This window comes from Empidonax traillii, unplaced genomic scaffold, assembly GCF_003031625.1.
Source record: "Empidonax traillii isolate 1590-97213 ecotype Southwest subspecies unplaced genomic scaffold, ASM303162v1 scaffold1992:size55891, whole genome shotgun sequence".
NCBI lineage: Eukaryota > Metazoa > Chordata > Aves > Passeriformes > Tyrannidae > Empidonax > Empidonax traillii.
The window spans coordinates 12,199-29,319 of record NW_020957185.1 but is presented as its reverse complement, the minus strand read 5'-3'; the positions used below and the strand labels follow the sequence as shown (position 1 = coordinate 29,319).

At 52.9% G+C, this 17,121-nt stretch overlaps 2 protein-coding genes across 2 annotated transcripts; both read left to right on the top strand.

Annotated features, from left to right (window-relative positions):
* Nucleotides 1-1,263: 1,263 nt before the first annotated feature.
* Nucleotides 1,264-3,048, top strand: LOC114071392. Its single transcript, XM_027909221.1, has 4 exons — nucleotides 1,264-1,388; nucleotides 1,467-2,102; nucleotides 2,205-2,617; nucleotides 2,672-3,048. The coding sequence occupies exons 1-4, from the start codon at nucleotides 1,264-1,266 to the stop codon at nucleotides 3,046-3,048; spliced, it is 1,551 nt and encodes a 516-aa protein (XP_027765022.1).
* Nucleotides 3,049-8,855: 5,807 nt separating this feature from the next.
* On the top strand, nucleotides 8,856-9,803 carry LOC114071391. The gene has a single exon (XM_027909220.1). It carries the CDS (start codon nucleotides 8,856-8,858, stop codon nucleotides 9,801-9,803), a length of 948 nt encoding a protein of 315 aa, XP_027765021.1.
* The last annotated feature ends 7,318 nt before the right edge of the window (nucleotides 9,804-17,121 follow it).

Sequence of the window (17,121 nt, the reverse complement as noted above, 5' to 3'; positions counted from 1 at the left end):
CCCTTCCAACCCAAACCAACCTGGGACTCTCTGGCTGTGAAATGCAGATTTATTTATTTATTTATTTATTTTATTTATTTATTTATTTATTTATTTATTTATTACATATAAAAAAATGTTACTTGGGAAAAAAAGCTTTCAAAACTAACTGGAGAGGGGGAGAGGACTCTCTGATGTTCAGACACTCCTGAAAGGTGTGAGGGGAAAGTTCCTTTGCCTTATTTGGGGGCTGCCTGTTGTGGTTTGATTTTTTTTTTTTTGGGGGGGGGGGGGAGGTGCCTGACAACGGCCCTGGGCAGCTTTGGTGTATGTTTGGAATTCCAGCTGGGCTATCATTACCCTTTAATAAGCTTTGCTTCCTTAATGAGCGTGGATTTGGTGATGCTGGGGCTGAGCTGGGAACCTCTGCCTGCCTGGGGTGGGACAGAGGTGCTTTGGGTGCCCTTCTGCCTCTCCTGCTGGGGCAGATGTGGCCACAGATGTGGTTCAGAGCCTCTTGCTGGGTTGGGCCTTCTCGGGAATCATCCAACCAAAAGATGGGGAGGGGGCACAGGGGGGCTTAATTTACCGATTGAAAGGCAGCCCTGAGGTCAATTATTTCTGTGCTGACCTCCAAGATCAGTTCTCCCCCCCCTCCTCCCCCGGGAAGCTCCAGGTGATGGGAGGGAGTTGCAGTTGGTGAGATGATCAGTGGGAAGTGTCTCTGACTTTCCCCCTCCTGCCTTCTTTGGCTTTAATATCGTGTCTCAGAGTTGAGGAACTCAACTGTTTAAAGGCTGATGTGTCACAGAGTCATGGAATGGTTTGGGCTGGGAGGGACCTTAAAGATCATCTCATTCCAACCCCCCACTGTGTCATTCCTGTGAGGGGAAGAGGAGGAGCAGGCACTGATTTTTCTCTGTGTGGGCAGGGAATGGCTGGAGCTGTGTCAGAGCAGGGTCAGGTTGGATCTCAGGGAAAGGTTCTTCCCCCAGAGGGTGGTTGGCACTGAACAGGCTCCCCAGGGCAGTGGGCACAGCCCCAAGGCTGCCAGAGCTCCAGGAGGGTTTGGATGATCCTCTGGGATGCAGGGTGGGACTTTTGGGGATGGATCTTTGCAGGGCAGGGATCTGAACATGAAGATGCTTGTGGGTCCCTTCCAGCTCAGCAGATTCTGTGATTCTGTGATTTTGTGATTCTGTGATTTTGTGACTCTGTGACTGATCCTGCCACTCTGCCATTCCAGTCCTGCCAACCCCCCCCGCCACCCCCACCCCCACCGAGATGTCGTGCTACCAGTGCCTCCCTCCAGCCCACCAGGCCCCCCTGCCCACGCTGCCCCCCGGCAGAGCCCCCGCCGCGCCCGCCTGGCACTCCACGCCGTGCATCGCCCAGAGCGTCACCCGCCGGCACCTCCTGCCCTCCAGCATCTCCCAGCAGCACCTCCTGCCCTCCAGCATCTCCCAGCAGCACCTCCTGCCCTCCAGCATCAACCAGCACCAGGGGGTGACCCAGTGTGTGCCCCAGCAGCAGCGGGGGGTGCCCCCCCAGCACCCGCCCCTGTCCCAGCGCGTCCTGCAGCAGCCTCGGTGCGTGACAACGTGTGTGCCCACGGGCGTGACCGGCGTGTGCCAGCACCAGGGGGTGACCCAGTGCGTGCCACAGCAGCGGGGGGTGACCCAGAGCGTGCCCCAGCAGCGGGAGGTGACCCAGAGCGTGCCCCACCAGGGTCCCCCCGTGGCCGCGCCCCTTCAGCAGAGTTCACCCCGCTGCGTCACCATGTGCGTCCCTCGGCGTCCCTGCGGCGCCAAGGGGGTCCCTCAGCACCAGGGGGCCACCAGGTGCGTCCCCCAGCAGTGTGTGACCACCCTGTGCCCCCAGCAGGGCGTGCCCAGGTGCGTCACCACCTGCGTCCCCCAGCAGCGGGCGGCCAAGGGGGTGACGTACCGGTACGTGACCTCGCGGGCCCCCCAGCAAAGTGTCACCTCCTCCTGCGTCCCCCAGCAAAGTGTCACCTCCTCCTCCTACGTGCCCCAGCAGTGGGCCTCCAGGTGTGTGACCAAGTGTGTCCCCCAGCAGAGTGCCACCGGCTGTGCCTCCCTTTGTGTCCCCCAACAGCAGCAGCAGCAGCAACAACAACGTGTCACCCAGTGTGTCCCTCAACAGCAAAGTGCCAGCAGGTATGTCCCTCAGCAAAGTGCCACCAAGTGTGTCCCTTGCCAGAGTGTGACCAAGTGTGTCCCTCAGCAAAGTGCCACCAAGTGTGCCTGTTATCAGAGTGTGACCAAGTGTGTCCCTCAGCAAAGTGCCACTAAGTGTGTTCCTTACCAGAGTGCCACCAGGTGTGTCCCTCAGCAATCTGGGGTAAGTTATGCCCCTTATCAGAGCGTGGCCAAGTGTGTCCCTCAGCAAAGTGCCACCAAGTGTGCCTGTTATCACAGTGTGGCCAAGTGTGTCCCTCAGCAGCAAAGTGCCACCAAGTGTGTCCCCCAGCAGTCTGGGATAAGTTATGCCCCTTATCAGAGCGTGGCCAAGTGTGTCCCCCAGCAGCAAAGTGCCACCAAGTGTGTCCCTTGCCAGAGTGTGACCAAATGCGTCCCCCAGCAGCAAAGTGCCACCAAGTGTGTCCCACAGCAGTCTGGGATAGGTTATGCCCCTTATCAGAGCGTGGCCAAGTGTGTCCCACAGCAAAGTGCCACCAAGTGTGTCCCCCAGCAGCAAAGTGCCACCAAGTGTGCCTGTTATCAGAGTGTGACCAAATGTGTCCCTCAGCAAAGTGCCACCCAGTGTGTCCCCTATCAGAGTGTGACCAAGTGTGTCCCTCAGCAGCAAAGTGCCACCAAGTGTGTCCCTTGCCAGAGTGCCACCAAGTGTGTCCCCCAGCAGTCTGGGACAACTTATGTCCCTCAGCAAAGTGCCACCAAGTGTGCCTGTTATCAGAGTGTGACCAGGTGTGTCCCCCACCAAAGTGCCACCAGCTGTGTCCCTCAGCAGCATTATCAGTCAGGTGGGGTAAAAATCTCCAGCCACTGCAAAAAGTACGTCTCAGCTCCCAAGTGGCCCTGGTGAAAAGGAGCAGGGGAAGGAAAATCCCTGGAAAAGGGTGAGGTCCAGCTTTGGGATGGGGAGTTAAATTTATCTCCTCGTGCGCCTGCTGGTGGTTCCTGTCTCTTCAATCTGCTTTATTATCCGTGTTTTCCGACGTTCCCCCTGGAGCTCAGCTGGGCTTGGGTGTGATCCCATCTCCAGGGGCTGTGGATTGGACCTTAACCTGCTGCAAGGCACGGTTTGGTGGGATGGGATTAAATTTCCCACCTAAAACTCGAATAAACGGTGATTTTAAAGCAAAAAAAAAGAAAAAAAAAAAAAAAAGAAATTAAAGAAAGAGAAATGTCTAAGGAGTCCAGATCATGGCAGTGCCACCTGGAAGTGCTGCTGGTGGAGGGCTGGCCCATGCCCAGCTCCAGGTTTAATCCTGGAACTGGCACTGGTTCAGTTGGATCCCACGAGGCTGCGAGTTCTCTGGAGCAGCTGGTTCTTATTTCGGGAGCCCAAGGTGGGTCTGGGAAGCAAAAAAAGGTGCAAGAATCTCCCTGGAAGGGACCAGAGAAGGTCCAACCTCCCTGCTCAGGCAGGGGCAGCCCAGAGAGTTCTGGAAATCAAACCCCACAGCTCGAAACAAAAGCAAGTCTTTGAAATAACGCTGCGAGTTGCAGCACCACTGTTTTATTGAATGTTTAAGCTACAAAAGCAGGTAATTATGCTCTTTATGCCGCTTGAAGACGTGCACTCTTCACTGGGTTGAAAATAAACTTTATTTATACACATATATATGTATATTTACATATATAGGAGACTTAAATAAACAGAGCTCGGATTAAAAAAAAATCGTGTCTTTCTGCCTCCTGGGGGTTGGTTTTTTATTAAATAAGGTGAAGACCTGTCTGAAAAATAAAATAAAATAAAAATAAAAAGACACAAACCCTGTAAGGTGCCCTATCATTAGGGGAAAATGAGCTCATGGGTGTTTGGAGGGTGAAAACAAGTGTTGCAAGAGGAAGAGGAGGGCGTGACCTGGGCCAGGACGCTTGTCCTGCATCTTGCCCTGCTCCACCCCGGCTCGGTGACCTTGTGGTGGCACCTGGCTGCTTCCCCCCCGGGGGGTTCCTGGAGGAGCAGATCCCTTGGTCACCCTCTCCTGAGTGGCTGGTTGGGGGATGTTTTGGCTCCCAAGGGTGGGGGGGAAGAGCAGGAGTGACCGTGGAGCTCCTCACACCGACAGGGCTTGGGAGGTTCTCGTGGACCCCTTTGAAAGCAAGAAATAAAGTCCTGGAAGTGGTTTGGGTTGGAAGATCAGCTCAATTCCCACTGTCCCAGGTTGCTCCAGCCTGGCCTTGGACACTTCCAGGGATAAAGGGGCAGCCCCAGCTTCTCTGGGCAAGCTGTGCCAGGGCATTCAGGAATTTCTCCCCCAATATCCAACTTAACACATCCCCCCTTGTCCTGTCACCCCAGTTCCTGATGAACATCCCCCTCCAGAAGGTGCTCCAAGTTCTCCTTGTCCTCTCCGGGCTGAACATTCCCAGCTCTCCCAGCCTGTTCCCGAGCAAAGCTGGGACCCTTGGAGGAGCTGTCCCATCTCCAGGGGGCTTTGTGGCTTTTCCCAAAGGACCCAGAGCCCAGGGGACCCTTGGGAAAGCCTCGCTGGGTGCTGCAGGTGTCTCCTGTCCCACCTCAGTGGTCACAGGAACGGCAGGGGCTGGTTTGGGAGCTGCCCGGGGTGGAGTCTGTGGTTTTGCCTCTGGCTCTGACTCAGCAGTGCCTCAAGTTTTCCCTGTGCTTAATTAGGAATAATAACCCCCCCCCCACCTCTCCTCATCCCCCACCACCATGCCCCGTGTGGCTCCAGGAGACTCCTGGAGATGAAAGGACCAAAGAGATGTTAATTAAGGCCGTTGGGATGAGAGATCCTGATGGTATCAGGGGGTGGATGCTCTGCTCCTGCTCTGCAAGCACTAAACTGGGGGGGTTGGTGTTACTTGAGGGCCACTTAATCCAGAGCTTCCCCTGGAACTGGACTGGTGGAGCTCATAAAAACTGCCTTAATCTGCTCCCTGACGCCAGCTGGGCTCCTAAAACCTGAGGTCGGATCATTTACCATTAAAAAGGGCCTCGTGGTTCAGGGGAGGGGCACACAATAAAAGTTAGAGGGATCCAGGTCGAAGTCAAGGCTTTGTCTTCGGTGTCCCTCCCTTCAGCTGTTGGAATGTTGGGATTAACCTGGAAAAACAAGCACGTGGTCCCCATTATTTCCCCTGATGGTGAAGCTGGAAGGTCAGAAGTGCAAATAACAAATGCAGACAGCAAAGCTGCCTTTGGGGCTTTTGGATTTTCTGGGGAGGGGGAAAAAAAAAAAAAAAAGAAATAGGAAATTTAGCTCCTGGTTCATAAACCAGAGTTCAACATTCCCCTTCAAAATCACGGGAATTCTCCAAGTTAAAGACCTTCCAGGTCATGGGGTCCAGCTGGCAACGTAGCACTGCCAATTCCCACCAAGAAACCACATCCCTGAAAGATCATTTAACAGCCTGCAAGGGGAAGGCAAACCAGCAGCACTCCTGGGGCTTCATATTGGCCAGGGATTTTCCACTGCTCCCTCGAAAATTCACTTATTTCGCCTCAGGGGACGTTCAAGGTTGGATATTAGGACAAGGCTCTTCCCCCAGGGGGTGGTTGGGCACTGAACAGGCTCCCCCAGGGCAGTGGGCACAGCCCCAAAGCTGCCAGAGCTCCAGGAGGGTTTGGGCAACTCTCGGGCTCGTGGTGGCATTCCGGGACGATCCTTCCAGCTCAGGGTGTGATTCTGTGATTCTTCCCCCTCTCTTTTTTATTTCTGTTGTGGGACCTCACCTGAACTCCCAGCGTGCTGGAACCCAATTTAGAGCTGTGAGATTCATATTAAAGGGAGACAAGAATTCCAGAGCCTTCCCTCCTGCATTTATGACTCTGCCCCGTCGGCTCTCCCACCACTGCTAATTTTCCCTCGAGTTCCTTTGTGGCATAAACAAGGAACAAAAGGAGGGATGACTGGTGCAGGGAATGTGCAGCAGAGCAGGAAATGGGATTTTTTGGGGGGTTGTTGTTATTGTTGTTGTCGGCAGGGCGCTGGTTTGGTGGAGCCGCTTCTCCTCCGGCCACCCCAGAGCTCGTCCCTTCCTCATTGTGCCGGAAAAGCGTCACCTCTCCGGGCAGGTGATCCCCTTTGCTGGTTCCCTTTGTGACAGGGCGTTTTCAGGAGCTGTCTTGCCCTCAGCCCAAGGCCTCCCTCAGCCCTAATGACCCCTCTCTTCCCTGGATTCCCTGTGGAAGCCCGAAGGAAGTGCCCTGCTAATTACGGGCTGCGAGAGCCGAGTCCTTCCTGGACGGTGTTTTCAAAGGCTCCAAAAGGGGTTTCTGGCCTGAAGCTCCCACGGAAATGAGGAGTTTCCTTGAGTATCCCCTATTTTTAGGCGTGGAAAGGGGTGTTTCAGCTGCAATTGCCAGGGGCAAGCAAGCAGCGACGTTTTGGGGGGTACCCATGAGGCCCACCACGAGCAGCCCCTCTTTGGGGTGTCCTCAACCTTCCAGTGGGTTTTGTTGATGCATCCTCCTTGGCTCAGGATCCCTGCTGGGGGTGGGGATCCCAGCAGCCCCACCAGCACGAAGCTGCACGTGGCTCAGCCGGGACTGGCAGGCAATTAGAGAGAGCATCACCCAACCAAACCACCTCAGTCCCCTGGGGCACTTGGTCACTGTATAAAGGCTCGGCCCGTCCTGGTCCTTTCCCGGGCACTTCTCTCCTGTCCTTCCCCCCTCTCATGAAGTGGGTAAGTCTGGCTTTCCAAAGGAGCTCCTGAACTGCTCTTTGATTCCTGGGGTGGCTGGAGGAGGTGGAGGTCACCTGTGCCTGGTGGAGAAGCGTCTCTTGGCGGGGGGGGGGATGCTGCCCCTTCCAGCGAGGCTCTGCCAGCTGGAGCAGCTCTGAGGAATGTTGGGAAAGCGCTTCCAGGCGGAGTGGGAAGTCAGGAGTGGGATTTTCAGGCTTTTTCTGGGCTTTCTGGTGGTTCTAACCCAGAGGAGGATGTTGATTCCATGAAGTCAGGGCTCAGGTGGGAGGTTGCAGGCGAAAAGGTGGCTCCTCTGAAGGAAGTGGCACCGAGAAATTTCCTGGTTTATGGAGCTTGAACGCAGCAATTATTCCCTGAAAACAGCAAGAAGCTGGTCGAGTGCAGTGCTGACGTGAAATTCAGCTCTTTGGAGAAATCTGAAAGCGTTCAAATTCCTAAATGTGACAACAAGAAGCCTGAGATGCAAATGACCCCCCAGCCCTGTTTTATAAGCTTTTTATCTTGAGGAGCACCAGCAGATCCTCGAGCACCCTGCGTGTGATTGCTGCCATTGTTTTTATTAGACAATGACTGTTTTAATTGTAGGGATATCAAGTTTTCCTAATGATCCCAGCACACAGCTGAGAGTCACGCTGTGATGGGATTTGGGAGGACAGGACCCCTTCTGTAATTACAGGTAGAACCAGGGATTGTCAGGAAATGCAGTGATTTAATTACATCACCTTCTCTCCCAACGATGTTCAAATGATAAAAACCATTTTTTTTTTTTTTGATCAGACCACCTTTCAGTCTCAGAGGTTCCTGTACCCGTTGTGCTCCAAAAAAATCCACTTTAAACCTCAGAAAACCACCCAAAACTGTGTTTTCCAGAGCAGGGAAGTGGGATGGCTTCTCCTACAACTCCCAGGGCTGAGGCACAGGGAGAGGTTTCACAGGAGCAGAGCGTGGAGCTCCAGCTGGTGCCTCCTGGTTCTTCCCTCATGGATGTGGCCTGGGCTGGACATCCCCAGGGCCTTCCAGGAGGAGGTTTGGGTGTCAGATCCGCCACACAGGGCTTTGAGCAGCAGGTCTTTGGGGTCACCAGAACCAAAGCAGGGCACTCTGGCTCGGGATGACCTTGGGGCAGGACTGGGGGTGCTTTAAGGGGTGTAATTCCCCTCAACTCAGCCAAGCTGGAGACGTTCCAAACCCTGCTCTGCGTCACCCTGCCCTGGCAGGTGGTTTGATGACCTCCCAACCCCAACTCTCCTCTGCTTCTGTGCCATTTGATGAGGCAGCGCCGGCTCCTTCCCTCCTTTGGTGCCACCACTTTAAAACAATCCTGGTTTTATTGCCTTTTCCCTCCTTGAATGCAACAAAACAAAGCTGGGACTGCACTACCTGCAAACTGGGAGCTGTCGCTGCCAGGCCACGGATTCCCTTGGGAATTTTGGGCCAGCAGGATCCTACGTGCCGAGCTCCACGTGGCCACGAACATCTCCTCGCCCTCAGCTCAGAAATGGAACCTCAGCTGGGGTTTGGCCCTGGCCACACCTGGCTGTTATTACAGGTGTGGCCACGCCTTTGAGTAATTTGGCCTTGCCTTTCATCCTTTCATCTCAGCTGCTTGGGGAGCTGCAGGACCTGAACTGGGAAAGGGTGTCCAAGTGAGGGCAGGGAGGTTTTTCAGGAGGTGAAACCCCGGGGTCAGGCCCCACGTGCTGGTGAAGGGCTGTCAGTGCAGCTTGAAGGCGATTGAAGGGCAGCACGAAGGTCCCCAGGTCGCCTGGCTGCAGTCCCTGATTGTTTTCTGGGCTCTTCAGAGAAGGGTGTGTGGCCATGAGCTCCTCTCCTGGCTAATCCCAGCCTGCTCCTGAGTCACCATCGGGGTGTGGGGGGGTTTGTCCCCGGCAGTGAATCTCTGACACCCCCACCCCCCCCAAAAAAAACCCACTGGTGCCTCTGCAACCTGTCTGTGTTTCTCGCAGGTCTGAGTGCCTCCCCAACACCATGCACTGCTACGGGGAGAGGTACAACCACCTGTACCTGCCGGGGCCTGGCTACGTCGCCGAGAGCATCCGCCAGTGCCCGGCGCGGGTGGACGGCTGCAGCAACACCTGCCACCCTCTGAGCATCATCAAGAGCCCCCTGCCCCGCTGGCAGAGCTTCCCCCAGCCCCTCACCTACGTGTGCCCGCAGCCTGGCGCCAGCCAGGCCTCGCTGCTGCCCTGCCAGCCCTTGGTGCAGAAGTGCGTGGTGCTGTACCCCGAGCCCCGCGAGGCCGCCCGGCTGCTGCCCCGCGCCGACCCCGAGCCGGTGCCCGCTCAGAGCTGCTGCCAGCCCTGTAAGACCACCCAACCCGAGAAGAGGAGGGTGGCCAAAAGCCTCCCCCCGTGCGCCCCGAGGTGCCCGGAGCCCGGCAGGCTCAGGTTGCCGCCGTGTGGCATCAGGTACGCGGCGTCCTGCAAGGACGAGGGCAGGTCCCTTCGCCTCGCCAAGGGCTCGTCGCGCTGGTACGGCCCCGACCTGCGGCTGCAAGGGCTCACCGGCGGCTACTCCCTGCCCCTCCGGGGGGTCACCGAGTGCCCCCCGCAGCCCTGCCTCCAGGAGTACGCCCAGCACAAGTGCACCAAGGGCTACCCCACGCAGGAGTGTGTGCCGCCCCCTCCGTGCCCGGCGGAGCAGCGCCTCGCCAAGAGCCCCCCCGAGCCGCCGCGGGCGCCCAAGTGCCCGCCGGGGAAAGGGCTCAAGGAGCAGAAAGCGGCCACCAAAAGCTCGCTGCTGCCGCCGCCGCAAGAGGGAGCGAAGACCAAGAGCTCCTCCGCGCAGCACCTGAGCAAGTCGCGGTGCCTGTACCCGCGGGTCGCCTCCCATCGCCACCACCACCACCACCACCATCAAGCCAAGCGCTCCAGCCACCCCAAGAAGAGCCGCTGCGCTTCCAAGTGGCTCTGGTGAAAGCCAGAGAGGGCGAGATCAGTTGAGAAGGCAGCTGTGAATCCAGCAAGATATGTAGCTGAGGGCTGAGGTTGTTTCCCTCCCTCCTTCCCTCCCCTCTCCCTCTCCCTCTCCCTTCTCCCAGTCGCGATCCCTTGTCGTGCCCGTAGAGTGCATCCCCTTTCTTTTCGGACCACAATTCGGTTGTTTCTGCCCCTGAGAAGGTGCTGGGGAGAAGCTGAGCAGCTCTGAGCGGGTGCTCGGGCTTTGAAAACCTCAAACCGACCCAGCTCTGGGGGCAGCGTTTTGCAGCCTGAGGGGTTTTTACTGTCATTGGATCGGTTCTATTCGCACGTTGTACCATCACATTAAACTCAGGTTGCAGTTGGAGTCCCGCTCTCTGCCTGATTTATTTTCCACCTTTGAAAACTCTTTCTAACACCTGTTCCTGAAAAAAATAACAACCAAACCCAAAACTAACAAACAAAAAAAAAACCCCAAAGCCAACCAACCAACCAAAAAAAACACCATACAAACAAACAAACAAAACCACACACACACACAAAAAACCAAACCACGATTCCCTGTTTTTCTACTGCTCCTTTGTGTAAAATGAGGGCAGGGATCACACTTGTAGGAGTAGATCTACTACCACAGGGAACAGATCCTGCAGTGGGAACAGATCCTGCAGCTGTGCAGGGAGATTTGGATAAAGTGATGAGCTCTTTATCAGCCCTCAGACAGGAGTGTGACATCTATCCAGGCTTAGCTCGGTCACATCCCATCTCCTTTGCTTCCTCTGTAGTGCCCCAAACAGACCAAGCAGGATTTCTAGAGACTTTTTTTTTTTTTCTTATAAAGTGAAAGATTTGCCTCTAAAAACAGAGATTGGTGCAGCCAGGATCCCTCCAGGATTGGGAAAATTTCTCGCTCCCCACAGAAAGAGAATTCATTTTAATTTTGGTAACCGGGCTCAGTCACTAAAAGATGCCAGAATTCTGGGGGGGATAAGGGGTGGTCTTTGCATGAGGACGGCTCTCCTGCTCTCCTGCCCCCTGTTCCCTCCCTCTCCCGGCCTTTTCCAGGTGGGATTTTTCCCCGGGAAGGTCCCGAGACTTGGCTGGAGGTACCGAGTGGGGGGGGAATCCCAAAATCTCCTCCCTGCGGTGTCGCCGCCTCGTGGCCACCACCGGGAACTGCAGGTGGGGCCCCGGAGCGAAGATTCCACTCGGGAATTCACCTCAATCCCCACCCGGAAAAGACCTCTGAGATCATCAAGTCCAACCCTTGATCCACTCCCGCTTCCTGGGGAGGGGCAGAGGAGGGGCAGGACTGAGCTCTGCTCTGGGGGGATCAGGGAGAGCACCCAGGGAATGGCTGGAGCTGTGTCAGAGCAGGATCAGGTTGGATATTAGGAGAATTTTCTTCCCCCAGAGGGTGGTTGGGCACTGAACAGGCTCCCCAGGGCAGTGGGCACAGCCCCAAGGCTGCCAGAGCTCCAGGAGTTCCCAGTTTTGGGGTATTTGGATGCTCTGCAGGTTCAGTTGCAAAGAAATCGGAACTGCTGATTTTTCAAGAGACTTCTGTCGTTTCTAAGGAAGCAGCTGCAATGAGGAATGGCTTTAGGAGCCTCCAAGAGATCCATTAACCACACAGAACTGTCAAAACGCACAAAAGAAAATAATAATAAAAAATAAAATAACTGTGAGAACTCGGCCTCGTTTTTGGTGACACGATGGGGGGAAAATCACCCCAATCGTGAGGTTCCCACACGACAAGGAATGTCAAAACATGCCCAAAATATTCACGAGCAGTTCATGCAGGCAAAGTGTTTTATCTTTGTAATATAAATAGCACCTTACCCGAGACAAACAGCTCAGGGCTAAGGGTGCCTTTGGAATATGCACTTTTGGATGGAAGTGCCTTGGCTGTTTCCATAAACAGGATGTTGTTTTGGAGCCCAGACAACTCGAGGTGTTTTTCCCTGTCCATTAAACAACACATTTCTTTCTGCATTCGAAGCAGTTGCCCCCCAAAACGGGCTCAAAAGTGAGAGTTAAACAAGTTGTGACACTTCCAACCTGAACCCTCCTGTGATTTTGGGGCTCTCAGCTCTGAGAATCCACCTGAATCCTTGGGAAATCCCCGAAGCTCCACAAAATCCAGCCCCTGCTGCACATCAGTAGCCACGTGGTTAAAAACTTTCCCCCTTCAAGTGTCCCTTAAATCGACTTTCAGCCCTCGATGGTTCTTGTTTGAGCACAGGACGGGGCTGGATGGAGCTCAGAGGGTTGAAGGTGTGGAATTGGATGGTTTTGAAGGTCCCAAACCATTCTGGGATTCACTGCACGATGCCAAGTTCACCCAGAAGGGGCAAAATCGCATCCACAGTTAATTCTGGCTACAAAAACCTAACGCAGAGGGAAGCCCAGAGCAGGTAACAGGATTTCCCACAGAAAATTGAATAATGCAGGTAAACAACGTGAAAATAATTACAGTCATTAAAAGCATTACACGTGGGGGAAGATTTGTTTGGAGAGCAATTAAGACCTCGTGTATAAAGCTTGGCTCATCTTCCTGGAAGTTCAGGAAAGCCTATAAAACTCCAAGGGTTGAGGGCTCCTCTGGCTGTTTCCCTGGATTCCTTCCTGGATAGTTGGTAAGTCCCTCTCACCTCAGTTAATTGTGGTGGGGGAAAACACTTTGCCAAGAGTTGGGGTTTAACAGCAGTTCTGTGCTTGCCAAAGCTACCAGCGAGCCTTATTATTTATATATTTTATATATATATATATAAAAATATATAAAATTTTATATAAAAATATATAGAAATGATTAACTATATATAAAATATATAGAAAAATGTTATATTTGTGTTTTATATATTTTAAAATTTTATATATTTTTATATAGAAATATAATATATACAATATAAAATATAAAATATTTTATATAAAATATAGATACTAGATACTATATATTATACAATATTTTTATAACATATAAATTTATATAAATTTATACACAATATAGGATATTATATATGTTAGATATACATTATATATTATATATTATATAAAATATATTAGTATAATATATTACATATCATTATATATAATATATAATATATAACAATAATATATAACAAGTATGTTATATATTATATATTACATATTATATATTATATATTACATATTACATGTTATATAAATCCTGTAAATATATTACATATATTATGTATTATATAATATATAATTATATATAATATTATATAATCTATATAATATTATATAATTTGTATATTGTATATAATATAGTATTTATATAACACAATATTTGTGCATTTGCACCCCATTCATCCTTAACCATATCTCAATAACCCACCTTTTATTTTTGTTTTGTTTTGGAGAAGAGTTCCACCTTCTCCCCACCCCTCACCAGCTGTGGTCCCTCCTCCTCCCTGCCAGGAGGAGCCCCCCGAGGTTCGAGTGGTCCGTGGGTGGGGGGTAACATGGGCAGGGCGTGGGTTGTGAACCCTTCCTTTACCCTGCCGATGCTCTCCATGCTCTCCGCAGGTTCTCCTCCATCCATTGATGTCCTCGGGAGGGGAGCACAAGCCGGGGCAGAGTTTCCCCTCCTGCCCCCCGCGATGTCCCCAGGCTGTCGCCACCGGCCGCAGCGAGCCCTGCTCGGTGTCCTGCGCCGCCTCCAGGGTCATCATTTACCCCCCGCCCGTCGTGGTGACCTTCCCGGGGCCCGTCATCACCACGTGCCCGCAGCAGGCCGTGCTGGGCGGCCCTGGGGGGGAACGACCTGCCTCGATGACGTCCTTGAGAGAGGAGATCCCTCAGCCAGAGCCGCGTGCGGGGACACCCGTCGCCGTCCCAAAACGGAGGTCCCACCCCAAGCGCGGCCCGCGGCGCTGCTCCTACGTGTTCGCTTCCCGCTGGATCCACCCCTGCAGCAGAGCCAGCTCCAGGTTCTCCCAGGAGAGCGAGGGTGAAGGGGAAGAGCTCAATCCCGAGAAGGACGAGGCGGGAACTGAAAATGTGGATGCAGGGAACGAGGACGAAGAGCCACGCGGCGAAACCGCCCCCCGAGGCCTTGTAGGCCCCTGCTGCCCCTCTGGAGCAGATTCACCTCTGTCTCCTTGAAATTGTGCTTTGGCTCAATGTTTTAAGGTGCTTTCCTCTCCCTCAGACCCGTTATCAAGCAGGTTATTAGAGGAATTAATTAGCCTAATTTGGGATAAACACGACCTTTGAAATCCGATTCTCGGGATCGATTCGTTCTTTTCCCGTTGCTTCCCTCGAAAACAAAGGCAGCTGCTGTGTCAGGAACCCCACAAGGGTGGTCACCTGAGGGGTGTCAAACCTTTTCACTGACAGAATTCATTAGACTGGTCTTAATATTTAAGAGAATTAGCAGGGAAATCACTTTTTCCTTTTTTCTTTTGTTTCTGGCTTTCACTTTCACAGCAGGAAAAAGAAAAAAGTTCAACCTCTCCTTGTATTTAATTTAAGCAAAAAGGAAGACTGGATTTGATTCAGTTTTGCATGTAGAAGAAAACCTGTGGCTGCCCCAGCCCTGGAAATGTCCAAGGCCTGGTTGGACAGGGCTTGGAGCAACCTGGGCTGGTGGAAGGTGTCTCTTCCCATGTCCTGGATGATCTTGAAGGTTCTTTTCCAACCCAAATTCTGTGATTTTATGCCCAAAGTGTCAAAATCTGCACCTGGAACTGTGCCCTTGGTGCTGTTATTTATTTTAGCAGTTCTGTTCTTTCCCTTCCCATTAAAATGATTTTGCCTCATGGTGCTCTTCTCGTTTTCTTTCCCTTTTGCTCTTGATTTGCAGGTGAAATTCAGGCTCAGTTTTGAGTGGTTTGGAGCCTTCGTGCCTCGATGTGTCAGCTGAGGAGGAACAAGCAGAGGAAAAGGGATCACACACCCTGAGAAATCTTTCTTATTATTTAATTCAGTTCAGGAAAAGCCTCCAGTTCCCCCCACTCTCTCAATCCCTTTCCAATTCCAAGCTCTCCCTCTGAAGATTCCCACACGTTTTGGGTTGCAAACATTTGTCCTTCTGCTCCCAGTTGTTGCTCTCCAACAATTTCCCCTCACAAACACCGGGGTGGGCACCTCGTTCTGTGGGCAGCCAGTTGGGGTTTGTTGTCCCAGCACCCTCAGAAGGACAAGGGATTGTAAAACACCACCTGAAAACCTCCAGGGTTTTCATGGAAAATCTTTTTCCAGTATGGGAACTCCTCTAAAATCTGCCTGTTTGTCCCTCCCTCATTAGCGTGTGCCCTACTTTCCTGATCCGCTGGGGTGATGTAATTCCTGCATCTTGGGAGATGGAAGATGCTTGATAAGATGGGAGGCAGGTCGGAGATAGCAGGTTTGGGGGTTGGTTGGTAATGAGGTCACGGGCAGGGTGGAGCTCACAGGGACCTGCACCCCAAAAAGGTTCAGTCTGGATTCATTCCCTGCACCCTCGTCCAGTCCAGCAGGTCCAGGAGCTCCACAGCTTCCAGTTTGCACAGGGGGGGTTTCAGGAAGGGATTTCCTACCTGCTGAAGTGCAAATTATCCCTTTTTTTTTAATGAGAAACTGCAGAATTCCAGGACTCTTCAGGTTGGAAAAGCCCTCCCAGCCCATGGATCCACCCTGTGCCCCATCCCCACCTTGTCACTCAGTGCCAATCAGTCCTTGGACACCTCCAGGGGTGGGGACCCCCCCACCTCCCTGGGCAGCCCCTGCCAAGGCCTGACCACCCTTTCCATGGGGAAATTCCTGCTGATTCCCAACCTGACCCTCCCCTGGCACAGCTGGAGGCCGTTCCCTCTCCTCCTGTCCCTTTTTCCCTGGGAGCAGAGCCCGACCCTTCCCAGCATCCCCCTCCTGTCAGGGAATTCCAGAGAGCCAGAAGGTCCCCCCTGAGCCTCCTTTTCTCCAGGCTGAGCCCCCCCAGCTCCCTCAGCTGCTCCTCATAGGGCAGTTTGGATATTCCATCCAAGTTTTTACATGCCTGGAAACAGCCCCCTTGGTTCCTCCTGAGGAGGAAGCTGCTTTCTTTTTGGAGAAGAGCCATCAGCCTTTGAGCCAAGAACTTGGAGCCTCTCTGGATCAAGATGATCCCTTCTGGCCCCGCTGTCTGAAGCACAGACAGGTAATTTGAGTCCATTCAGCGTTTCTTGTCCCGTCACAGCCTTCAAACAACCCTCAAAATTCTCTGCCTGAGCCAAACCTTGAGAACGTTTCGATCCCCAGCCTAGAAAACCACCAGCACATCAGATAATGCAGCTTCCTCCTGCCAACTTGGCCTCTGCTCTTGCTCTGCCCTCCTTCACCTGCCGTTTAACAGCCTCCCACAAACACATTTCACCCCTTTCTCTCCCATTTTTTTTCCGTGTTTCCACCCTCGTTGCCTTGCAGGAGGAGCCAGGTTGTTCCCCTTCCTTCTGCTGCTGCTGCTCCAGTGGTTCTCATGGAATTGTGGTTTGGGGGTGGCAGGCACCTCAGCCATCAGCCAGCTGCCTCATTTCCCTGCCAGTGTAACAGCCCACATCTCCTTGCAAACCTGCTTTCCCTTTACACCCTCCTGGCACAGACAATTCGCATTTATTACGGGATAACCCGGGCCCAAAAGTGACCCAACCTGCCTGAGGACACTCCATCCAGCTGGGTGGATCTAAGGCTTTGGGACACACCTTAATTATTATTAGTCTTAATACTTAGAGCCTGTCATTACAGTCCCAATATTGCACATGAAGCTGGATTGGGGAGGAGGGCAGGGAGACCAAGGCAAGCTCTGACTGCTCGGATCCCTCGTCAAGGTGTTGTTTGTAAGTTGGAATCTCAGTGTTCCAGAAGGGTTTGAAGTGGAAGGGACCTTAAAGGTCACCCCATTCCACCCCCTGCCGTGGGCAAGGACACCTCCCACTAGCCCAGGTTGCTCCAAGCCTTGTCCAACCTGGCCTTGGGCACTTCCAGGGATACAGGGGGGGCCACAACATCTCTTGGAATTTCATTCCAGGCCTTCCCAACCACCACAGAGAAAAATTCCAGGTTAAACCCACTCCCTCTTTTCCTACTCCAGTTCCTGGTGAACTTCTTGGGAGCAAGGAGCTTTTTCCTCAAGCTCAGCTTGTCGTCCTGAGCTGGACAAATCAGTGCTAACCCAATATCTGCACCATAATTCCAGTATTTCCCCTGGATAACAGAACTCTGCTTTCCCTCCTGTGAAAAGAACCTTCTCTCTCTCTCTCTCTCTCTCTCTCCAAGCTGAACTGTTAAATTCATTTAACTGGGTTCTGTGCCACCAGCTCAGCACTCATTTAGTT